Raw genomic sequence first — 26,577 nt, forward strand, 5'->3', positions numbered from 1 at the left:
TGTAGTTATTGGTAATTATACGAATTCCCAATGGGATGAGGTTTTCGACCCACCACCAATGGTGTGAATCAGCTATATATATGTAACTACCGGGGAAGTTACATATTTAAAAATGGTATTTTTATTATAAAATAAATTTTTAAATATACTTATCTGGTAGTTACATATATAAAAGGGCCCTCCCTCCTCCCCTCTGAAAACAGAGACATGGAATTTCTGAAGAATGTTGTGAATGGTTCTGATAACCTATGAGAGATGGTGCTCATGTATGACCACCTACTGTCATGGCGGCGATGGCCACGAATTTGAATTTTCTGTCGTGCCGCGTTGACACGCGAGATTTAAGCTATATATATGTAACTACCAGGTAAGTATATTTAAAAATTTATTTTATAATAAAAATACCATTTTTGCAGTTTTCATGATATATAGACAAATTACCAGATTTTGTCTTGAGTGCAAAAAAGTTTTCCATTTAGTTTAGCAAATGTAAACAAAGTAAAATATTTGAATAAAAGTCCTGTTTAATGTAGAGATCATTTTCCTTTTAATACATTCCTTGTATAGAACAATCAAGTGATTTTAATGGAGGTACCGTGGCCTCCAAGGACTTTCCTGTAAAAGCATAGAATAGGGAATCCAAAACAACATAATTACCAAAGATATATTTACTCCCCTACTCTAGGATCAGTGTATCAACATGCAAAGCATGGACTCAGCGTGTATAAGGGAGACCCTCGAGTTTAGGCACCATTGAGTTCAACAGACCACCTGAATTTGTCTGGCTATCGGTGATGCTTCATCACCGAGAACCATCATTACAGCTTGAGACAATGCTACCTGTGTACCAACTTGTACCCAGGCCATCTTTCAAACTCATGGAGACTACACAATATCTCCCCAAAAATAGGTTTTTCCATCATCAAAACCTCTTTTGTGTGGTCTCGAAGGACTAATGCTAGAGCAATAACTGAGTAGACTTATGCACCATTAAGACAACTGTATACAGTACAACCAAGCAAAAAATTTAAATATCTATAAATGAGAAGAAAAATTAAAAAGTAGGACACTCGCCTAATAAGGGAATTCCAGAGAAAGACGGTAGGTTTCATCATGCTTCAGCTGATGATCCTAGTTTATATAGTTCTTCCTCTCTCCAGTTTCCCTTCATAGGAGTCACAAATGAGCCAAGTACCATACATGGATGTTGCACTGCTTGGATTGGTTTCAGTAGTACTTAATGACCCTGTGCCCAGAGCAACCCAAAAAGCATTGGATGTCCTGAAATTACACATTGAAAAGAGCACTAGTGAAGAAGCAATTTTTCTCTGTTAGTTTTATGGATGGAGAGAAGATCAGCTTTTCTGATAAGAGAGGTCATTAGAATACAGATAGCCATTATTGAAAAGGACTAGTTGGTCTCGGTATTTTGTATCTCTGGTGGTATAATTGCAGCGTAGACACTGGACAGAGGTTACCATCTCCCGACTCTAGCAAATAGCCCCTAATGAAAGGGACTTTTTGGCTTCAGTATTTTGGATCCCTGGTGGTATAATTGCAACATAGACACTGGACAGGGGTTACCATCTCCCGGCTTTAGGGCTGTAATATAAAGCTGGTCCTGTCTGTGAAGAGGCTTTTGATTTTATTTCACTAAAAACAGGAGACCCAAGGTCAGGATTAGGAGACCATTGAACTCCTGATCTCTAAAAGTTTGCAAGCTCACGTAATCTGGCTCCTGAATCTAAAGCTATAAAAATACAGCTTTTTGTAGTAATTCTTAAAAAGAAATGGAGGCATTATCTAAACCTGCCAAAAACTCGTGCACCCTTTTCACGGACCAAATGCTATAGGGATTGGTGGACAGGGTCAATGTAATGCAAAAGACTGGAAAATCTTATAAAACATGTCGGAGTGTAAATCCATACCAAAAGCCCGCTTGAGAGGCTCTGAATGCCGTTTGACAAAATTGTTTGTTCTTAGAGATGTGGATAAAAAAAGAACCCAAGAAGTCTAGGGTTATCTGCCACGGCAACCTATTCCTCTGAAAGGCCATCTATGCCTTAGACACTGATTGGTATTGTTTAGTGAATGAGGGCGTCTTGCAGCTCATCAAGTATGTCATGCTGTGAGCTGAGAATTTCCGAATTTATATATGGATGAGAAAATGTAAGCGTGAAGGTTCTGAGTGAGAAAAGATGAAGTGAAGATAATCCGACTCCTTACTTTCTGATAAGCTGTGCCGACTGAAGTGGGTGTGACTTTGTTTCAGATGCTGGAGCTGTGTATACCTTAAGCTATTTGCCCAAAGTGAAGCTACTAGCATAGCAGTCCCTGAAGTCCTGAGGGATATTTGAACCCTCAAAATCAAACCCAAAGAGACCAGATAAAGCACTTATCATTTGTAAAAATCCAAATTGCTGGATACATTTGAAAAATGATTAGCCAGGGCATTGCTAACATCATTTGCTTCAGTTACATACTGGCCATTCACCTTCAACACTGGTGGTGGGTTGGGGGTGAATTTGCTAGCTATCTTTTTTACTTTCCTCCGCACAGAAGATGGTGGTGTTCTACTGTTAATGGAGGAAACAAAAGACATCCATGACTGGCGCCTTGCTTCTTTCATGGCACGACGGAACTGTGCTCTACATTTCTTGTACATAATTAAATTCTCATCAGTTCTGCGTCTACGCAATCGTGTTAGAGATCTTCTTGTGGCTCTGTGGAGGGCAGTTAGTTCTGAAGACCACCACGGGACTGGTCATCGTTTGAATAACCCTGTTGTTTTGGGAATTGAATTGACTCCTGCTGTATGGAGAGTTCCATTCAGTAAGTCTATGGCATCATCGATATTTTCAACTTGTCCTGCATCCCCCTCAATTTCGCTTAGCTCACGAAATTTATCCCAGTCCGCCTTGTCAAGATTCCATCGTGGCGATCCCTGTAAAGGTGGACCATTGTTGGTGTTTATAATGATTGGTGCATGATCACTAGTATGCCAATCATCTAATGTCCTACAATCGAAGTCGAGAAGGCAATTAGAGCTTACGATTGATAGGTCAATACATGACAAGGTACCTGTCTGGACATGAAAGTGTGTGGGCTCTCCTGTATTAAGGAGTCCCACATCTTCATTTTCCACAATTGATGATATGATATTTCCCCTCGTGTTTGCTAAAACATCACCCCACAAAGGATGTCTACCATTCAAATCTCCAAGTAAAAGAAAAGGTTGAGGGAGTTGTTGAATCACCTCCACTAAGTTATCATACAAAATGTTATCATTTGGAGGCAAGTACAGAGAACAAATTGTATATTTTTGCCCTATGTCAATCTGTACAACCACTGCCTGCAGAGGTGTACGAATAGACAGAGAAACTTGGGGAACATCTCGACGAACGTATATGAGACTTCCGCCATGGCTCCCCACTTGGTGATCATATGGTGTCCTATAACTAATATATTCGCGAGGACAAGGGGGTATTATGACCAAGTTTGCTCTCCTGTAGACAAATAATTATGGGGGAATGTTCATGAATAAGGAGCTTAAGTTCTTCATATTTGGCCCTTAAACCCTGACAATTCCATTGCAAAATGGAGGAAAAAACTATGGTTTATAATTTGGTAGTCTTTCCATTAGCAGTTTTTGATCTAACACTATTTTTAGGTGGTTTTATTAAAGAGGGTCTTGATAGATTGGGTTTAGCATTTATGATTTTCTTTTTGTCTTTTTGATCTGATTGTTGAGGAGGTTGGTGGACCTCCACTTGAATTTCCGATTTATTTAAATTGACTTCCAGATCAGAAATATCAACAGACAAATCATCATATTTATTTGACGACGTAATTTTGATATTTCTTATGGAAGGGGGCGAGAGAGATGGAGGTCTCTCTCTTTTCCGATTAGTAGGTTTTGAGCTACCAGGTTTTTGCACCTTCCCCAATACAGGTGCACCTGGTAACTTGGTGTCAGCTGGCATCTCCATCAAATCAGGCAAGGACATGGCCTGGGAGAGGTTAGTACTATTGTTGGTAATGGGGGACGAAGGCTGTACAGAAATGGGCAATGACCCATTTTTAATACGCTGTGGCAGAGCCTCAGAAGGCAATATGATTACCTTGTCATGCAGTACTTTATTATCAGAGGTTGTATTTCTTTTCTTAGGATTACTGGCAGTGCTAGGTGGGGTTGCTGTCTCCTGTGGTAAACTTACCTTTGATTTTAAGGCCTTTGCATAGCTGGTTGATTTATTCAACAGTCTTTTTGCATGTCCCACACTTATGTGTTCTAAACTTGATTTGTTTAGGGCAGCTTCCTCCAACTTATACAGTTCGCATCTCCTATCAGTTGATTTATGATTCAAATTGCAGTACACCTGGCCTCAAGTGTACATTCTCCATGATAAGTTTTGGAGCAAATACCACACATTTTTCCATTTTTGCAAACTTTGGATGGGTGTCCAAATTTAAAACAATTAAAACATTGCAGGGGCTTTTGTTTGAAAGGCCGAACTTTAATCCTTTCATTTTCAATAAAAATATGGAAAGGTACATCAGCATCCTGGAAAGTAAGTATAATTATTGAAGTTCCAGGAATCTTATGCACTTTCCATACATTTAATGGACACATAGAAAGTATCTCCTCCTCTGTAAATTCGTACAGGTCCTTATTAAAGACCACTCCCCTTCCATAACTAAAATATAGATGAGGTTTCATTTCCAATGTAATTTCATCACTGCCTGTCTGTAAGTTAGACAGTATTGCAGACCGAGTCGAAGATTTGGCATGGATGAGATAACTATTCTTCCCAAAACGGGATATATCTCCAGGTGCTATGGTTCCTACTTTTTTTTTTGATAAACTTACATATCTTAAAATAATTTCCTATTATCCCTTTAGGTTCAGCTAAGAGCCACATTGGTGGTTTGGGTTTTCTCTGTGAAGGCATGGGTACATTTCTATCTTTTTCAAACCAAGCAGCAGGTTTGTACACATCCAATTCCTTTGGGACCTTATCACAAAGAGCTCCCATGATGTTCAATTCGTTAATTTTGATACAGTACTACTAATATTACTTATGGCATTAAACGCTTCATCATGACTTTCAAAAGATATCCAAGAGTCCCATTTTTCATCTCCAAGTCTCATCCTTATTTCCTTTATCAATCCATAGCACTCAAATGCTCTATATATATCATCATAATTTGTCTCTAATGGGATTTGGGAAACATGAAGGAATCGTAGTTTCCCTGTGTTACCCAAATTGCTAGATTTTTTAACATCAGTAGAGTGGTCCTTTTTAGTTCGAAGGTCGTCAACAGAATTTTCCTTAATTACAGTAGCAGAAGTCGTCAACAGTGCCGGGGGGGAGTCAGCAAATCCAGGGGATGGGGAGTCAGCATTTGAAGGGTCCATATTTAAGGGTGGGATTTTCATGTTTTTTGTTGTTGTTTTGTTGGGGTACCTGCTTGAGAATTATAAGAAAGTATCATACGTTGGAAAGGAAATTTGTATTCTCCACTATCGGCACAATGAGAGTATACTTCCCAGATGGTCCACTCCATACCCTACCCGAAGGATAGCATCAAAACAGATATAGAGGCACAGGTGTAAGCTAAACCCGCCTGTTAGGACTGAGACCAAGGTAATATGGAATCATCCTCCCCATATCTGTAATGATGGGCTTCCGGCCAAAAGCCAAGAGTCCCACCTCAAGGATTGGATCTCCCTGGATTCCGATGACCCAACCCTTGAGAGTAGTTCCGCCAAAAAGGTCCAAACCATCTTTGGAATGGCTGAGATCATCCAATACTCTCATATATAGCTTTGAATGCGAATACCTCCCAACCGTGATCCCTTCTCCCATTCATCTAAGCAGGCAGTAATAACGAATGTGGAAATATCCACTCCATTTAAATAAAATAGAAAAAAAAATAGATAAATAAATAAATGAACAAATATAATAAATAAATATATATATATGCATACATCTACATATATATATAACTAAGAAAAATAATAATCATAGAGATAGGACAGCAAGATGAAAGAAAGTTGATCAAATTAGGAGAAGGTCGAAGTAATATTAAGCAGAAGAAAAAGAAGAAAGAGAGAAATTTAGATTCGAACTGGGGGAGCAATTTCCCGAAGTTCGAGAGCCCTCTTGCCCGTCACCAAGATTCAGCACGGGAATGAAATGCCGTGCTGAAGCTCAATGACTTCATCAAGGCATTCTCTCATTAAGAGGGTCCTCGCCTTGACCTTCTCTAAATCGCATCCAGCCGAACTTGGCTTTGACAAAATTCTGTAAAGCCTCCTATGTAGAGTTACAGATTTACATGTTATTGGCAAAGGGGTCACCAGTGATCCTCCTACAGTTCCCCACTTCCAAGAAGGACATGACTGACATTAGGTTAAATAGTATATTGAGCACTAAATTCTGCTGTCCTAAGATGGTCAGGAACCAAAGGAAAACATTCACCCAATTGATTAGTGTTTACGTAAGCAAACCATTTCTTACAGAGAAGACTTCATAAAAACCTTTAATTTTTGTGAATCCCTCAAACTCTTTCAGATATACCCCCAAAAAGGGAATGCATTCTTTGGGCAGGGTAAAGTCTCCTTTTAGCTACATATGCCCCATTGATTCAGACACCGTCCTTACCAATTGGGTAAAAAAAGGAGCATTTACGCCTGGCACTGTCATTCAGACCACTGAAGCATCCAGCAAACTGTGGTCAAGAAGGAAACCTCCAGCCTCTGATACTACCTCTGCCAAAGTGTATAGGGTAGGCTTGTATGGTATTAGGATAAGGTCTTTTGGAGTTAGCTGGGGACATATTTTAAATGATGGATCTTAAACCTCCATCGTGATTCAGGAAATGCATAAAATATTCAACTCAGGCCAGAAGGCACATCCATCACAGCATCGCGAAGGGTTTTCTTCTAGATTCCCCTTGTCTATATCCACCAAAAAAGCCATCTCTGCTGACTCTCCCCTGCCTCTGAACCCGGAAGATTCGGATCAGGTGGTAAAGCCCCCATTGGAGCTTCTCCATGAGCTTTTTAGCCTGAAGGTCTACCTACCACCGGGTCTGCTGGTTAGGACGGAAAGGAAGCAGACGGAAGGCAGAAATTCACTGGAATTATAGTGCCTTGAGTAGGCTCATTATAAAAGGAGTAGATTGAAGCCTCAAATATCTTTGCGATAACTGCAGGGGACGCAAGTTGCCCAGCCCAGTTCCAGGCAGCCTAGTAACCTGCCTAGTGGAAACCTGGGTCAGGGCCGATCTAGTGGGCATCCTCCCAGAGAAGACCGAAGTCTCCTCTGAGGACCCCTGAAGTAAACCCACCTCTTCATCAGGATTTGAATTGTCCTACGACCCAAAATCTACAACGTGAAAGAAGGCGTGGATCACCACAACCCCTTTCTCAAAACCCTTTGCTACCAATCTAATACTGTACTGTACTGCTGGGCAGATGAGATCGCCGAGTTCTTTACTTGGTAAATACTCAACAAAACTGGCGATGGTAGTAAAACGTTTCACACATGGAAAGGAGAAAAGTGGCACTCTCTCTCAAGTGGATTATTACTCTATGCAGAATTGATCTACTGTAAGCAGATGGGACAGTTCATAGGGTCCAGGAAGCAAAACAGTTGATGTAATAGCAACATTACTCGTGATCCCGCTTTTCACATCCATCCCAAGTACATTTTACCTTGATTTCATTTCTCTTTAAAGAAAATTTTTTAATAAAAAACCTCAATTATTTCAATTTTACAGTATTAAGGAACCTTCTACATCATTCCAAATAAGAAGAAACAATTCTACTAGTTGCTTAACTATGCTTTTACTGAAGCATTTATATATGTACAAAAGATGCTTGGAAATAGGCATCAAGGGGATGGATTTGGAGATGCTGATGGTCCTGTTAAGTTAGCAACCACAATGGCCTCTGACGGGGGATCATCAATATCTTAGGGTTTAATGAGCTCAGGGTCATCAGCACCTATCTTAAACACGGATGCATCCAGGTCTGGAAGAGGAGATCTAGCATTAATTTATTCTACATGGGCCATGAGGAAGGAGATTCAAAGGTTGTTATTAGTGATGGAGAAGGAGGGGGCATATTAAGAAGGAAAAGTTCTTTAAACAGTTTCCCTAAGTGTAATTCTGCAAAACCTCAGAGCTGTTGAAATGAGGTATCTCTTTACAAGCTTATCCACAGTTTTACTTACCTTATATAATGAAAAGGAAGTGTGTTAAAAGTCAGGCTTTAGGTAGGGAGAGACCTTAAAAGTAAAGAGAAAATTACAACATTTCCTATAACCTGACAATTTTATGAAGGATATTACTAGGTTATGGTTTTTAGTGGAAATAATAATCTTTAAAATAATGTGCTGATACACAACTACCCTTTGTTTAATTTTAGATTGTTGTCTAATAGAAAATTAATTTTCTTTTATTCATATGCAATTTGAGATTCACTTCACTTGATAACTCTGATAATGTTGTTTATCAACAATAAAGAATTTTAATGAAAGACGTGGTAACTCAATGTGCAACTTCTTTATTACAGACTTTAATCAATCTACAAGAAGATTTTTCCTTGGTGACCCAGCTCTTTGCTATTCAGGATCATGTGAATTCTTTCTCTTTTGTTGGTTAAGTGGCGGCCTTATTGATGGCGGATGTGGAGGATTTCTTTTTGCTTGTTGCACAAGACAAAACCAAAGAGGACAGAGAGGACACGAAAGTTATCGAGACGACAGCTCGGGTGTCATCCCTGTTGATTATGGACCTGTTCGGAATGATAATGGTAAGTGCATATTGATTGTTCAAGAGATTTTATTACTAATTGGTACATTTTTAATTACCTTATCCCTGACTCTCCTTTAGTGAATTTTACAAGAATTTTTTTAAAGCAATTTCATGTTTCTTAAATATAAATACTTTTTTCTTTAACTAAAGTCAATAATGAAATGGCAATCTTGCTCTTACAAGAAAAAAAAAGAAAGATAGTAAGCCATTCACTCTCATCCTCCTTTTTCTGTTTGAATCTTTGTATTCAAATAAATTCATCTTTGTCCAATATGAGGGGAAGGAGTATTAATTTCTTTGTATGATAACGATCTCTATCTATGGCACAAACCTTAATTAAAAAATGGTGTTCTTACTGAATATAAACCCAAGAGTTACTTGAGCTGAATATCTACTAAAAAGGTAAGGCAAATAAAGTAGAGAACTATACAATGGATAGTATATTAAGCAAGAATAATGCTATACATGTCTGTGGTGTAGAATGTTTGAAGATAGAGTATCAATCCCATTTGAGGTTGTCATTTAGTCACTGCTAGCTTACTTAGTGTTCTGTATTTGTCAAATAATTCAGAAAAATTGGTGCATGATTTTCTCTTATAGAAGAGGAAGCAGGATGAGAACTAGCATGTATAACAAATTGCCGAATTAATAATGACCAAGTGTAACTTTAAGCCTAATCCTTTGCACTAAAACATAATATTTCATACTACGCATTACAAAACACGCATATTTCCATTTACACCACCAGTAATTTTCATGGCTGTGTATAATCTTCTGAAAGGGATAGTTGTTCCGTAACCGAAATACAAACCACGCTATTTACATAGAGGTTTACTTTCGGCATAGCTGAAATGACGAGCCATTAGATTTTAACGAGGGTTAAACTACCCCCGCGCTAGTTAGCACGGGGTTAGGGGAGGGGTAGCTAGCTACCCCCCCTCCCCCACACACTGGTGAGCTGCTTCACTTCACTTTTGGCTCGGACGATGTACAGACATGTCTGTCTCATCCTCGCATTTTTGACAGCCTTAATCTGTTTTTCTTTTTCTTACAGTTGTGTGTTTGAAGTTGGCCTCTACCTTTTCTTCCCATTATGCGGAAGTGCCCTGGACTCCCCGACCGCCACTGTGGAACATTCATGTCGGCGGTCGATACAGACCCTCACACCCTTTGCCCGCAGTGTCGAGGTCAACGGTGTGAAAGTGATAATGTTTGTATGGAATGTAGGGAGTGGCATACCTCCCAGTGGGAGAGGTTTGCCCGGCGGCGTAAGAAGAGTTCTAAGCGAGACCGTTCTCCCTCAGGGACTACCTTGGGGAAGGAAGGCTCCAAGGACTCTTCTTCCATTGCCCGAACCTCCTCCGAAGCTCCCACTCGTTCTGTCTCACGCGAGAGCCGCCGAGTAGTAGCGTAGGTCCTTCTTTTGTTTCCCAATCTCGGGGTTCGGAAGAGGGTGTTGCCTCCCATAGCGAGGCAGCTCCCCCTCCTCCTCCGGGGGAGGACATTATTGATTTTGTTGATTATGATCAGACTGTATCTAACAATGATCTTTTCCAGCTTTGGGCTTCCTTGGGGCTTAAGGGCTCGCCCTCCAAGGAAGCCCTGTTTGATCTGATCCAGTTGGGGGCAGCTGTCCAACAGTCGCCGGTAATACCAGAGGTAGACCCTCTGGCTATTGTCGACGTTGTTGTGGCAGTGGCGTCCGACGGGTCGGGTCAAACCCCAGCTGCTGCTGTTGCGGATGTTGCTGAAGGCTCAGGTTCCCCCTCCGAACATCCTTCGAGGGGAAAGCTGGGTCCAACGGTCTCTCCTGCGGGTGTTCCTCCCCCTCGGGGAAGTGCACTAACTGAGACTCCTCTTCGGAGGACCGACGACGGTGATACCCTGCCTCGAGGTCGTCTTCGCCGTAAGGCTCGCCCTCCTCTTCGCCGCCGAGGCCTTCCTTCTCCTTACAAGGGAGTTAAGAGGCGCCTTCTCTTCGGGTCTTCATCTTCGTCGTCCCCTGCAAAGGATTCTTCTCGTCGGGAGCAGACCGTGGCTGTGACATCACTGGACCTCTCCGCAGATCGTTCGCGATCTCCTGCGCCTGCCAGATCCTCCTTGTTAACTCAAGCACCGGTCCCTTCGAGGCAGAAGGGCTTATCCCACAATGTGGGTAATTCCCTTCCGCACCAGGTTTCACCTGTGCGCCCTTCAGTAGCGCGTAAGCGCCACCGCTCTTCTGATTGCCAGCGCCCTCCTGCTCGCCAGCGCTCTCCTGCTCGCCAGCGCTCTTCTGCGCGCAAGCTCTCCCCTACTGAAGAGTCACCTGACTCTTCTCACCAGCGCTCTCCTGATTGCCAGCGATCTCCTGATTGCCAGCGCTCTCCTGCTCGCCAGCGTTCTCCTGCTCGCCAGCGCTCTCCTGCTCGCCAGTGCTCTCCTGCTCACCAGTGCTCTCCTGTGCGCAAGCACTCTCCTGTGGATGAGTCAACAGACTCTTCTCGCCAGCGCTCTCCTGATCGCCAGCGCTCTCCTGATCGCCAGCGCTCTCCTGATCTCCAGCGCTCTCCTGCTCGCCAGCGCTCTCCTGATCTCCAGCGCTCTCCTGCTCGCCAGCGTTAACCTGCTCGCCTGTCCCTGCTGCACGCACTGCACGTCAACAGTCTCCTGAGCGCCGTCAACCTCCTGCTCGTCAGCGCACTATCGCTCGCCATGCGCGTCAACAGTCTCCTGAGCGCCATCAACCTCCTGCTCGTCAGCGCATTATCGCGCGCCATGCCCGCCAACGTTCGCCCACGCGTCCACAACCTTCGGGTCTAGGCACAGGCAAGAACATTGATCCTTTGCCTTGCCAGCGTTCCCCTGTGCGTCGACCGCCGCCTGCGCACCACCGTGCGTTTTCTCCTGTGCGCACTTCTGAAGTGCATGCGCGCCCGCGCGTCCACGAGTCGACTCCTGAGCCCGCCCACGAGCGTTCACCCTCGAGCACATCAGCTCCCCCTGGCCCTGCGCCCCAGTTGGCAACTTCTCTCCGCGCTACTGCGCGCCATCCTACGCGTCAGCGATCTCCTACGCTCCAGCGTTCTCCTACGCACCAGCGCGATCCTTCGCCTGTGCGCGAACGCTCGCCAACGTGCCCACGCGTCTGATCGCCACAGGTCACCGACTCGCCCACACGCTAACTCCCCTGTGCGCAGTCGGTCGCTTACTCACCCGACGCGTCATTGTTCGCCAACGCGTCATTGTTCGCCAACGCGCCATCGTTCGCCAACGCGCCATCGCTCACCAACGCGCCATCGCTCGCCAACGCGCTTACACTCGCCTATGCTCCACCGATCGCCTACGCGCCATCGCTCTCCTGATCGCCAGCGATCGTCCGGGAACTCGCGCACACCCTCACCTGAGCATCCACGCTTACCTTCGTCAGCGCGCTCACGCGCGCCCGTGCCCTCATTTCCGCGCGCCCGCGCGCGACCCAGCGGTTTTGCCATCGCCCAAGCGCCAGCGCGACCCCCAACGCGATTCCCGCTGGGTTTCGCAGTGCGCCCAACCTTGCGAGTTGCCGGGGCCGCGTGCTTCCAGATCGTCCTCGCGATCGCCATCTCGTAAGCGCCGAGCACGCGTTCAGGAGCAGGAAAATTCATCGGAGAGGTCCAGGCAACATTCTTCTTCCCTTTCTTCATTTCAGGCAGGCCCAGTAGTATCCACTCCTAAGGATCAGCCGATCCCCTTCCCTCCAGCGGGAATCGCTGACACTGCGTCAGTCAGCCGCCAGCCTTGGTTTGGTTCCCTGATGAAAGAGGTCGTGCAGGCTATGAAGCCAGCCCTCGCTGATCTGGGACTAAAACCAAAGGCTCTCTCGCCCCCGCTGAAGAAAAGGAGAGGAGTGGATTTCGCGGTAACTGGTTCCCAAGAGGTCCGTCGGGAAGGCCCCTTCCCCTTTGCAGGCGTTTTCTCCTCCTGCGGACGAACCTTTCCCGTCCTCAGGAGAATCCAGCGAGGTGAGGCACTCTCCCACGGCACCAATGGGAGGAACCCCACCTCAAGGAAGAGAAACGTCTCACGTAGGAGGGACCTTCCAGACCTCTTTGCTAGAGTCCTGTATCCCTCCCAGGAGGGAGCCCAAGGACTCAAAGAGGATCCCCAAGTCATCTTCGAGGATTCGTCCAGAGCCAACCATTCCCCGGGAGAACGTCCGCATGTCCCCCCAAGAAGAGCCAATAGGGTTGTGTGAGACTCAGCTGCCAGTCCACAAGGAGGAGAGCAGCGCGAGTCAGAGCATGCCTTCTGGCGGGTCCTTAATCTAATGAGGCAACTCAATAGTTTTAAGGACCCCGAGACCGCTCCTCGCGAAGGCAAGGATACGGTCCTGGACCAAGTTTATGGTATTCAGAAGCCCCCCAAGGCCAGTGCAGCCCTGCCAGGGTCCCAGGGGGTGAAGAGTGCCAGGGACAAGGTCGAGGGCCAGCTTTCCGAGCTCGCCTCCTCCAGCCATTCTTCTGCCGGGAACAAGCTCCTCCCACCTCCTCGCGTTCAGCAGAGGAGGTACTTCGAGATCATGGAGGAGTCTTGTTTAGCTCTTCCCCTCCACCACTCTGTGGAAGAGCTCACCAGGGGTCTCTCTCTAGAGAAACTCAATGCCCGGCAGGTGACATTCTCAGCGTCGGAGATCTTAAGCCAAGAGAAAGTCGCAAAGTGTGCCGTGCAGGCCACTTCGTGGCTGGATGTCTGGCTAGGGTCTCTGGGCATCCTATTGCGCTCTGAGGACTTGTCCAAGGAGAGCAATAGGAAGGCCCTGGAGACCTTCCTCTTCTTGGGCACGCGCTCCATCGAGTTTTTGGCTCACCAGGTCACTAACCTGTGGGCTAACTTGATTCTAAAGCGACGTGATGCGGTGACTGAGAGGTTTCACCCAAAGGTCCCCGCTATGGATGTCAGCAAGCTCAGACATTCCTCCATCCTTGGAGGAAACCAGTTTGAGCCCAAGGATATAGAACGGACAGCTGAGAGGTGGAGGAAGACGAGTCATGATTCGCTCCTCCAGAAGGGCCTTACATCTCGGCCCTACAAGCCTCCAGCTCCTCAACAGCAACAGCAGCCTCGCAGGACACCGAAGCAGGCTCCGGCAGCTAAGACCAAGGTGTCTAAACAGCAGCCCTTTCCTGTCAAAGACAAGAAGGGTGGAAAGTCCTCCAGGGGAGGCAGAAATCCTAGAAGGAGCGGCCGAGGCCGCAAACGCTAGGATTGGCAATCCCCCTGCGTGTCCACCTGTAGGAGGATGCCTGCAAAGTTGCATGCACAGGTGGCAGCAACACGGGGCCGATTTCTGGACGGTCTCTGTGATCGAACAAGGATATCGTGTCCCGTTCATATCATCTCAACCTCCCCTGACAGCGAATCCAGTGTCATTGAGCTCCTATGCCATGGGATCGGCAAAGGGTCTAGCCCTTAGGGCAGAAGTCGAGACCATGCTCAAGAAGAATGCTCTCCAGGAGGTCGTGGACAGCTCCCCAGGCTTCTTCAGTCGACTCTTTCTTGTAAAGAAGGCGTCTGAAGGCTGGAGATCCGTCATCGACCTCTCAGCCCTGAACAAGTTTGTCAAACAAACTTCGTTCAGCATGGAGTCCCCGGGTAAGCCAAAGCCAGCAAGGCTGGGGACTTTCCACCCTTCCTAAGTTTAAGTCACCCTATGTAAATGGCGTGGTTTGTATTTCCGTTACGGAACAAATGACAAATTCGTAGATAATTTGTATTTTTCCTAACCATACAAATCTTAGCTATTTACACATATTTGCCCGCCAGCCCTGTCCCCCAAGACAAGTCCTACCTCTAAGTGAAGTTAAGCAGCTCACCGGTGTGTGTGTGGGGGGGGGGGTAGCTAGCTACCCCTCCCCTACCCCCTGCTAACTAGCGCAGGGGTAGTTTAACCCTCGTTAAAATCTAATGGCTCGTCATTTCAGCTACACCGAAAGTAAACCCCTATGTAAATAGCTAAGGTTTGTATGGTTAGGAAAAATACAAATTATCTACGAATTTGTCATATTTATAAAGAAGAAATTGTCATTGTTCGTGAATCCATGCCTGGGAATACAACTGGCCTTTTGTCAGAGGGCAAACAAAAAACCAACTTCATGATATTGTCCAAGGATTTAGTTGCAAAAATACCTCTACACCAATTCAAGTACAAAACCCATTGGAATGGGTCAGAGAAAAGGTGGATCTTTAAAGTGCCGATAAAGTAGAACGCATTATAATTGGTACAGAGAAGGTGGGCTTTCTCTATGTTTTCAAAACCCTTCTTTTTTAAGAACATTGTGGAGCATCTCCACTTAGTCAGCCAAAGCTTGAAGAAAGTACTTTTTGGTTCTTGGAGAAGATCACCCTTTTAGGTAGGCTCTGAGGAAAATCTGATAGTTGTGGATATTAGTCTGAGAACTAGTAGTGAGTAGTAAGTTGGACAGGACACCACCCACCCATTGAGATACTACCACTAGAGAGTTATTGGGTCCTTTGACTGGCCAGAAAGCACTACATTGGATACATCTCTCTGGTTACGGCTCATTTTTTCTTTGCCTACACATACACCAAATAGTCTGGCCTATTCTTTCCAAATTTTCCTCTGTCCATATACACCAGACAACACCGAGATTACCAAACAATTCTTGGTAAAGGATAGAAGTGACTCATTAGATGTGGTAAGCAGTTCTCCTAGAAGGACACTTCTAAATCTAAACATTGTTCTCTAATCTTGGGTAGTGCCATAGCCACTGTAACATGGCCCTCTACTGTTTTAGATTAGAGTTCTCTTGCTTGAGGGTACACTCGGGCACACTATTCAATCTTATTTCTCTTCCTCTTGTTTATTAATTTTTTTAGTTTATATATGAAAATCTGATTTAATGTTGTTAATGTTCCTAAAATATTTTATTTTGATTGTTTATTACTTTTCTTGAAGTTTGTTTATTACTTTTCTTGAAGTTTATTTCTGTTTCCTTTCCTCACTGGGCTGTTTTTTCCTGTTGGATCCTTTGGGCTTATAGCTTCTTCCTTTTCCAACTAGGTTTATAAATTAGCTTGTAATAATAATACAGTACTACCTTTGAGGGCAAAAGTCATCTTTCAATTGAAATATGTGAAACACTTTTAGTCCACCTGAGGTTTTCCCCACCTGCACAACTTTTAACATGTTTAGGATGAAGAAACCAGTTAGTTAATGACAGTGAACTAGTTCTTCCTTTTCAGCTGATCCCCCAACACGTTCTGGTGGAAAACTGTGGTATTATAGTAATATTTCTAGCTTTCATCCAGCCTAGAAGTTCCTGGGCTAGAAGGAATAAGGGTCTTGGGTAAATTTAGGAATGAAGCAAATGTCCCTCATGCCTGTCCATTGCAGCAATTCCCAAGCTTAACGAAACAAGATTTTCAACTTGTTGCCTCCCTGTTTCTTGATGTAGGCCAAAGCTGTTGTGTTGTCCACGAATACAGCAATAACCTTACCCACCCCTAGATTTTCCCCTAGGCGATGAGCTTTGTAAATTGGTTATAACTCTAGGCAATTTGTGTAAAACTATTGGTGACTACTGTCCTTGCAAGGGATTATAATCCAGAGTTCCACCATAACTGTTGCCAGAAGCATCACATAGCAGAAAATTTAAACTGCTAGACTTCTTATCACAAGGGGCTTATCCCTGTGAAACACAAGGAAGATTCTCCTACCTTGCAATCAGCTTTTGCGGATTCCAACATGGAGGGATTAAAAGTATTCTTTAGACCTGTCATTCTGTCCCAACAATGATTGAGGTTGAATTGTATCATTCTAATGGAATAATCTTCTCCAGTTTGGCCACAGCTTGGAGAAGTCTGGTCTACATGTGGGCTGAGAGATAATTCCTCAATTTTGAACTGTGCTACTAACTTCTGGAATGATTGGACTTTTTGTATGGAAGATCCCAAAAAGAAGCTCCAGCTATTGTCATCCTTATAAATCCAATCTTATAACAAAGAATAACAACTTCTTGAAATTTGTTTGAATCCTTAGGTTTATCAACAAGTAACAATCTATGAGAATTCTGAATCTTCTCTAGAAATGAGTCCAACGCCAGCAATTCCGGTAGATAAAAAGAGGTGTCTTACTACCAGAAGATGTAACTATCTGGAGGCTGGAGTCATTATCCTTATAAAAACTGGAGGATCTGAGGTTGAAGGCACTAGAACTGGTATATTTTCTCCCAGAACATAAACCATAAGAATTTTTTCTAATCTTAATGCATGAGGGCGTGAAAGCCAATTTCCATCAAATCACTAAAGATCATTCAATCCTCCTTCCTCAAAGCTAATAGTAGTGTGAAGTGAACTTTGATTAATCTCAAAACATCCAGAACTAGTCTCCAACTACCTGATGCATTTGGAATCAGAAACAACTGGTTTTAATAGCCTGGAGTTGGATCTGTAATTTTTACTTGTTTTTCTAGAATCTTTTGAATCCCCGATCATGCTTGTAATTCATTAGATTGTTGATGTAACCTTGGAAAGGAATCAGAACTGTTGGTAAAGGATGGATAAAAAGGTATACTTTAAAATGCAGAGAACTCATGGTTCTGAATAGAGGTGTTCCCAATTTTGACTGGGAATTGTCAGGGTAGTCATTGGCTTTTCCTGCTGTAGCCAAGAAACTTTTCTTAGTAGCAGTTTCTTCTTCTCACCAAAAGAAAGACAAATGAAGGTGTTGGAGTACCACAACACTTTAAAGGAATAGAAGAGGAGGAAGAAACCACAATTGAAGGCAAAGATGAAGTGAGTGGTCAGTCTAAAAGAGACACAAAGCATAAAGATGTATTGTGTATGAGAATTGTTCTTTATTTTTTATAATTTTTTCCAAATCTAAAACAAGGCCTATGAGGCCATTGTTTTCTAACCTAAACAAATGCGAGTAAGTGGGTATTTTCTTAGCATCATTATTAAAGTTTTAAATTGAAGATTGGAGAGAGTATTGCTTAATGGGTACCATAGTGGTTATAGAAATGTAATGTATGGTGTTCCTCAGTGTACAGTAGTGTTCTCGCCGCCATTACTTTTCATACTACATACTATACATATGTAGTCTGGCCAAAAAAAAAAAAAAAAAAACTTCAATATGCAGATGATGCTACTCCCTTTGCATCAATTCAATTTCCTGAATGTAGACCTGTGGTTAATAGAGATTGAGTCTATATTTAATGTTTTGTTTCAATTTGAGATGAAATTGGAGAACCCTCATCTTTAAGGGTCCCATCGGAATAAATTTCTCTGAGAAAGTCACGGTCCTTAAAAGTCTCATCCATATTCGATTATTCATACTGACAGACTTCAACCTTCTGAACCCTTTCAATCATAGAAGAAAAAACTGTATCTTCTTTTTGGATGGAAAAATTTGAAAAGGAATAGTCGTTATTATCATTACCATATACTGTATAAGAATCTTCTGACCAGGATCCATCACTGCTTAAGTAACTTGAGCAACTACACTAGTTAAACCAAAATCATTCTTAACAAATTACCTAAAAATACCCAATTGTCCAGGTAGAGAAGAACTCATAGCCCCAAAATCCTTAACCATTTTGACATATGAGCCATCATGTATGGTGAACACTTGAGCAGCCCTTCTGAAACCAAAGGACAGGCACTTGCATTGATAAACCTTTGACTCATTGACAAAATGAAGGTATTTCATCGAATTAGAGATAAATAGAAATATGAAAATATGCATATGTTTAAAACATCCAATCTCCTCTATTTACCACCCCAGAACTGACAAGCGTGTTTCCATCAAAAAATCCCTGAGAATTATAAACTTGAGGTTCAAGACATCTAGAGCTTGTCTCCAAATTCATGATGATTTGGGGGCTAAAAATAACCTATTATAATAGCCCCCAAGAAGAGTTCAAGACCTTCCATCACATCTTTTTCCATAGGTTTTACAATTTCAAGTTTGAATATCTGTGCCTTTGCTGTATTTGATAGATAATTATGACATGAAATTGGTTCCTTGAATAATGGAGAATTGGAGGCATTGGTAATATTCTTAGACTACAGACAACACCCTTGGATCAGGGCGAAGACTCTCCCAAACGTGAAATAAATGGTAAAGGCTCCTTCATACATGTATTTGCCAAGAAGGACTATCGTAGTGTTCTCCGATAAGATCTACAAGTCCTGTTAGCAAATCTTCCGGAACGTCTACTTGATTGGACTCCTGATGTTCAACCAGTTAGACAAGGAATTCCTTAAAGGAACCAATTTTATCGTCAGAAAAGCTACTGGATTAAAGCCTCTTCCCTTTCATTTTCTTCATCTTCATCTTTCTGTTCCAAAGAATGGTGTAAGATGACTTCCTAATGTCCCATTCGAATGATGCTCACTGCTATCTGAAATGTGATGTAATCAATCAATTTTGACAAAAATTTAAGATATATTTCTTCTATGGGAATCATATCATATGCCACGCCACCCACGAATAAAATATGAGGATGCTTTAAGAGCTTTTCCTTCATTGAGTAGAAGTATATTAGGATCGAGGTTACCAACTCTGTCTTCTGCCTCACAATCTACTTTTGATGAACTGCTTTAATAATTAGACTACTCTACCTCTTTGTCTACATGGCTGAAATAGTGGAATGATTATGCCTCAAGAGACTTCTGACCATTGAGTCAAATATCTCAAATATCGATTAGTGACAGAATTTGGAAGTGTGTGAGAGAAGGAAGTTGAGAGTTAATGTGGGTAAGAGTAAGGTTATGAGATGTACGAGAAGGGAAGGTGGTGCAAGGTTGAATGTCATGTTGAATGGAGAGTTACTTGAGGAGGTGGATCAGTTTAAGTACTTGGGGTCTGTTGTTGCAGCAAATGGTGGAGTGGAAGCAGATGTACGTCAGAGAGTGAATGAAGGTAAACAATTCCTCCGTATGCAAGAGCAAATGCGAGTCCTCTGACTCCAATTATAACCTCACTGCTTTGCACTCCAGACAATATCTAGGTTTCATTGGTGAAGTAGACATAGCTTAACCTCTAAACTACAAGCAAATGACATAACAGGTAAGCAATCATCTTTTTAGAAACCCTTAATCATTGCTATACTGGTTGATGCTACTGCTGTCATGACCAAGTTAAAAACTTAACTGCCACTCCAGAGCTGATGGCTTAAGACTTGAATGTAAGTATAGAAATAATTTTATCTATTACAGTAGAATCCTTTTTAAATATGAATCACCCTCATGGAGGAATTTAAAAGTAGGAATATTTTCCTGACACTGTATCATGCATATTTTCAAAATACAATTACCTGTATGTGAATACACTACATAAAATGTTACCGTGCGTACAAATTATTTTATTCTTGTGATGTTGACAGAGCTATAAGGAGAAAATAACAAAAAATTCTTTGTATCATGTCAAGCTGGCAGTATTATTCAAATCAATTGTATTACAAAATACTTTGATTAGCCATCACTAATCTACAATTAAGTGAAGGTGTGAATAAAATTTTTATTTCAGCATGTGGTCTTAGTGCCAGCAGTCGTTTGAGTGCACAGAGAAGAATTGTTGGAGGCACTGAAGCTGGTTTTGGCTCATTTCCTTGGCAGGTCAGGTGAAACCCTTTCTTCAATTAATCTTGTTCTTAAGGAATAGTATATCATGGTTTCTAGTAAACATGATTATTTTTAAGTTAAAATACCTTACTTTGGACCTGATTACTATTTATCTTTTACTTGTTGACTACCATACAGTAATTTACAGACTAAAAATACTTTGCAGTTTAACATTTAAGATTTTATTTCATTTTAAACATTTCAGTGACTACCAGTTTGCAATTTGTTTTACTTAATAACTTTCATACTCCGTAAGACTGATAAATACTCTGCATATTAACTTGAGAATTTATTTCCATGACCCTCCCTGATGCTCATATTGCTTTGTTCTCACAGCTTGACTTACACTGATGCTACCCCCTAAAAAAGTAAAATATTTTCCAAGTTCATCCGTTCAAGAGGCCTTGCCTATTGCCCACCAAGGCAAGATCTGGTGCCTAACGGCCAGCCACGGTGTGGGTAGAAGAACCTATTATCCTCAGTCTCTCATCAGTACTGACTTAATCAACTTTACATTAACTAACAAGCTCCAGATTCAAAATACATTAATCGGAGTTAATAGTGATGACTTTTCATGGATCAGTTAATAATTACTGTGTAGATTGTTCTAGTGTATTAAATTTGTGCAACCATGATCCCTGTTCTCTTTGTGTCTCTTGCCAAGGAGAGTATTGTGCTTTAAATAATTAATTTGATGAATGAAAAAGCCTAACAGTTCTCCTTGTTAAGAAATATGTCCAGATGGTGGGTGAACAGATTAAGACTTTCAAAGATAAAAGAAAACTAGCATTTAGTCCAGGGGAGAATCCAGAGAAGCATAGATTAGTTAATCATAATGAGGATGATGTTGGGTATGCCATTGAAGCCATTAACAAGCCTACACCCACTAACGAGTCTTAAGCGTCTTACCAGCCTTGGGGTTTTCATAGCAATGAGCTTTACAAGCTGTTTACTGCATCAGCTAAAAAAAAAAAAAAAATCCAACCTAATCTGCCCATTTTCAAGCCCTACCCTAACTCAAGTTTTGACCAGTGGTTCTGGTTCTGGCACACAAGTCAGCAAGAGTTCTAATGGTGCACAGCACATGACAAAGTCAAGATCCTATCTTAGAGCCTCATACTCAATCTATTTTGAGATCTACTGTGCGAAAGTTGTAACATAGGCTTTGTTCCATTGGTTTATGAGGTAGAGGACTGAATTGGTAGTCTGGATCCCATCTTAATGAAGTAGGGGCTTGAAGGAAATCTCTTATTTCTTATATCAATAGAGTGGCATATCATGAGGTCCCTTTTAATGACGAGTTACTTTTGGATGGCAGTACGCAATGTTCGCCTACAGGCTCGGCCACTAGCTCATTGTATATTTTCACCGAGTGTGTTAATGTAGGTTCTAGTATTTTCTGCTAAAATGAGTCACTAAGCTTATACAGGTGCAAAGACCCCAGTTAATGTTAACCAATGATGAAAGGAAGAAAGTTTCAGCACAAGAGGAGGAAGAGGAAGAGAGTAAAGAGGCGGTAGGGGAAGGTGAGATATCTCTATTTCACATATTAAGGAAGCTTATTTGTGAAAAGATGAATTTGAGAAGGTCCTTCTCCCTCTGTTTATAACAGAAAAATCAAACATCTTAGCAAATTCAGGACATCTGAGGACAGCAACATGATATTGATGGCTTCTTTTAGGTTGCAATAATAGTGGTTTACAAATTTATGGCCTTTGTTGGTTGGAGTCAGAAAAGGTTGCCCTGCAAAGCCTGTCTTCTTAGACAATCTCTTTCATGATCATTACATCCAAACATTTATTTGGTACATTTAACCACATGGAGACTGATCACCATATTCTCAGATACAAATGGTTTTTGGGGCGCCCTAGATTGGCTAATTTAGATTCCAGGAGACAGTCTAAGTCTACTAATAAGCTTTACCCAAGTTAATGGAATGTTTATTTTGATTGGTGAAAGTCAAGAAACGTGTCTGTAATTTAGGACTAGTTTAGATAACATTGATAAATTTTTGCCTGCTTCAACTGTTAAGGGTTACAGGTCTAAACTTATTACAGCACTCAAACATTTAGGATTAGATTTATCCATTTCAGGTATTATTGCAGATGTATTTAGGTCTTTGTTACTGAAAAACCACTAGTAGTAGTAGTCAGTAGAATTATTTGGAATTAGTACTAGTATTGCATTTTTTAAAAAAGTTAACATATTGAATCTTTGGAAAATCTTTCTTATAGATCTCAAGGCTAAAACTCTTTATTTTATCATCAGTATTAGCTAAGTGCATTAGTGAATTACATGCTCCTTGTAAAGTAGGTTTTGGACAACATTAGATGATTTTATCACTTTTGCCAACTTTCAGACTAAAGAATGATTTTAAGACAAGAGGTTTACCACAACATTTTCAAATTCCCTCTTTGGAAAAGGGCATTGCATCACCCTTTGTCCAAGTCACAGAGGCTCATAAGGAGTTTCATCCAAGTCAGATGAAAAACTTTAAAATGAGAATACACGATATTGGAAGTGCAGCTGCATCACTGGAATTTTGTAAAAATCTTTCTCTGGAAAGAGTTTTAGCCACGACTCAATGACTTAACAAATTGGTATTTGTTAAACATTATCTTAAAGAATCCTGGTCCTCTTATCCAGATTGCAAGGCTTTAGGTGGCATAGTAGCGGCGGAGGATGTAGTTTAATAAAAGTTTGGTTTATTTCAAGTTTATTCATGGATGAATTAATTGGTCCAAGGCTTTAATGTCCCCTATTTTGGGATCCAAGGTTTTGGGTAAAGTATATAGATAATTATTATGTAATGAAGAGGTATTTAGAAACATGATCTGGAGCATCAAGTTATAACCTTGGTTGTAAAGGTTTTGTATTGTGGCACTAAGAGGTAAGTCTGGTGTATGGGTATATCTTTCCTTCATGACCCACCTGCTTCATTGTGTGTAAATTAGCAATATGAACATCAAGGGATAATTTTAGCAATAATTTAAATAAAAAAAAAAAAAATGATTTCTACGCTCAACCTGACATTCACACACATTCCCACCATCCTCCCCACTGTCTAATGATGTCAAGAGGATAGGATATTAGTTTCAACTAAGACTGAGGATGACAGTTTTGCCAACCCACACCATTAAGATGTTGCCATGTTGGGCAAGCAGCATAGACTCTTGAAGGGAAGAAAACACTTTGGTTTAGATAATTTGGGGAAGTGTTAGTGTAAGTCGAGCTTCAAGAACAAAGCAATATGAACATCAGATGAGTAGAGAAATAAATTTTATTACAGTATTTAAATTTCCATTATAATTCTATTTCAAATATTTTATTGAATGTTATTTATGTGCATTAAAAGAGAGATTTGATGATAATAATAACTACATGCTATAGATTCGGTTTCATACCAAATGAAATGAGAAGGAGAAATACCAAAAGCTCAAATTCATGAATGCAAGGGAAGCTTGCATATTTTTATAATTTTCAACCAGTTGACAATTGCTGAAGCTGCAAGTAGTAGGAATTAATAGATTAATCAATTTGCAACATGCATGGGGTTTATATGTTGAGTACAGTAATGTATTGGATGTTGTCCAAATAATACCTGTTCTAACATTAGCAGTACCTACTTTTAGACTTCACTCAGCAATGATAAATTATTAAACCAGTAGGAACTTAATTATAAAATGTTGAGATGTGAGGCAATTCATGTCTGATGTAGAGGTCTAAATAGAATAATAGACAGAGAGACTTCAAATAACTAGTAAACTTGTGTTCTGGACCAAATATGAGAGGGATGAGAGTGCTCAAACTACGGTAAACCAAACAGAGGAGAAAATTAGAATAGTGAAAGGATGCATTCCTCAGTCACAATGTTGTAACTACAGCACAGCAACATATGATTATATCACATTAATGCTTTAGTCAATGAGAAATCAAGGAAAAAAGATATGTAAAGAAATCAGACAAAAGGTAAACTTAAAACATACCATAGAGGTATTTCCTGAAAATAGCACGAGATATTAGATTTACAAAATTATCAAAGTTATTGGATACATTAACATGGTAGTTTGGAGTACTTGTTAGATTTCTGAAAAAAATATTTGCAGCTCATTAGTTACAAAAGTCTTGTTTTGAAACTGTTAAAAATGAGTGGTTACTCCAATACAAATCTGCAGTAAACCAAACACTAAAAATTCAAGCTTTCAGAGACAAAAGCAATATGCACATCAAAGGAGGTTCACAGAAATAAGATACTATAGTTTTCTTTCTTGTGTTACTAGTGCAGTAGTTCATCTCTTGGATACAATGATTTCTAATATAGCCATAAAATGTTCAGTGTTTTTTAAGTTGAAATATTTCTACCAAAATATTGTATAAACCATTGCTTTACCCATCCTTTATTTTTTGCATTTCAGTAATTGGACTGATTTAATCATTTAAGTGGCCTTGTTATAGCATCCCTAATGGGAAAGTCTGGTTAGAAGTAACCATGAAATGGATAGCATACCAAACTAGCCCTCCTTCTGATGTAAAATAGCATTTGCCCTTTACAAATTAGATAAATAGGAATTACTTTTGATCTTTTAATGTCAGGGGAACAACCTCCTTTTTGGAACCTATGTTACTTAGTGGCCGAGTCTCTCTCTTCATATTTTTTAAAGTAATTTCCTCCTATTGTGTGGATGGATAGAAGTACATTAGTATTTTCTTCAATATCATTCTTCTGGAGATGAATTTCTGTTTGATACTATTGGTATACGCGCATAGAATCAAATCATTTTAAAGGATGCCATTATTTATTCAAACATAGAAATTTGGCATGTCTAGGCCCAATCTCTGAATGATAGTAACATTTGAAATGACAGCCTATGATGAATTTGACTATATAAGTGAATACATCGTCCATTAGAGGTAATTGTATAGGGAAATAAAATATTTTCATTTTGCACAAAGTGAACATCACCAAACAGTCAATTCCTAGTCCATACTAGTAATTGTTTGGATGAGCATTTAGTGTATTTTCACTCCCCGTTTGAGAGTTGAAGAATCACTCCCATCTTGGAGGGGAAGCTTATATGCAGTGGGCTGGGCTTTTACTGCATATGACTGAGCCACCTTTCCATGTAACAAGTATTCCTGCAACTGGCAACAAAAAAAGTTGTTCTTAATGGTTTTCTTTAATTAATCTCACCTACTATACCTATTTTTCTTCAAGTTAGTGCTCTAGAACCTGAGATGTTGCTATCCTTCACCACAGAAATGATTGATAGCCTTGAATATAGTGTAAAATAGCATAGTATGCAGATGATGAAAATATCAATGAAGTTACAGTACTGTATATGCTTTGCAAAAATACAAAAAGTGTTTGTTAACTTTCACTGACAGAGATTTTGAATAATCTGTGGATGGTATAGCCATTTATAGATGAAGCTGAACTCCAGTAGAACTATGACCGTATCAATTAGCTGATAACATACTTTGCATCCACTCCATGATTCACAGTATATAGGCATCATTGCATATAAATTCTAAATATGTGGTGTAGACCTCGTTAAATTTCATGGGGTATATTTGGTAATTAAGTTTTTTCATTCAATTTTATTCTGATTTGTTTGAAAGCCAAGTTCATGTTTTGCATCTCAAGTTTAATTACATCTGCATGAGTTACTTCCTTACTGTACACTCATTTCATGAACTTGAGTCAGTGTGGTATGTTGAGTACTGGTAGGTAACTTAACTTTGTCTCGCTCCTTAATTATTTTTTCCTTGTTAGTTACAAATCCAGTTTGATACTGTTAACTTTTTCTTTTTTTATGATACAATTTTTGCTTGTGTAAGTATGTGTAGCTGAACAGGTTTTTACTTTTTTTGTGTTGTCATAATGTGTATTATCCTTTCACTGTACAATAACATTTTTTGTGTTGATAACAGGGGAGGTACACTAGTTTACCTGGTAAACTTTACATTATAATCAGGCTCTAACATAAGTAACAGACACCAGAAAATGGTGAAAAAGTGAATAATTGCTGACCCCTTAATAACACTCCTTGACCAACTGTAGTACTGTATTTCCTTTTATAACTAGAAAATAAAAATATTTTATCTCGGTCTCAAGAGAAAATACAATATTAATTGTATTCAGTT

The 26,577-nt window shown here is 40.9% G+C and overlaps 1 protein-coding gene across 3 annotated transcripts in view; it reads left to right on the forward strand.

The window, feature by feature from the left end:
* Window positions 1–26,577, forward strand: part of LOC137629084 (uncharacterized) — a 293,593-nt gene that overhangs the window by 219,796 nt on the left and 47,220 nt on the right. For all 3 annotated transcript variants that reach the window (XM_068360354.1, XM_068360367.1, XM_068360360.1), the window contains 2 exons: window positions 8,585–8,824; window positions 20,339–20,427. In XM_068360354.1, coding sequence (XP_068216455.1) covers window positions 8,585–8,824; window positions 20,339–20,427 — 329 coding nt within the window. The remainder of the gene's footprint in view (window positions 1–8,584; window positions 8,825–20,338; window positions 20,428–26,577) is intronic.

The sequence above is a fragment of the Palaemon carinicauda genome, chromosome 2, assembly GCF_036898095.1.
Source record: "Palaemon carinicauda isolate YSFRI2023 chromosome 2, ASM3689809v2, whole genome shotgun sequence".
NCBI lineage: Eukaryota > Metazoa > Arthropoda > Malacostraca > Decapoda > Palaemonidae > Palaemon > Palaemon carinicauda.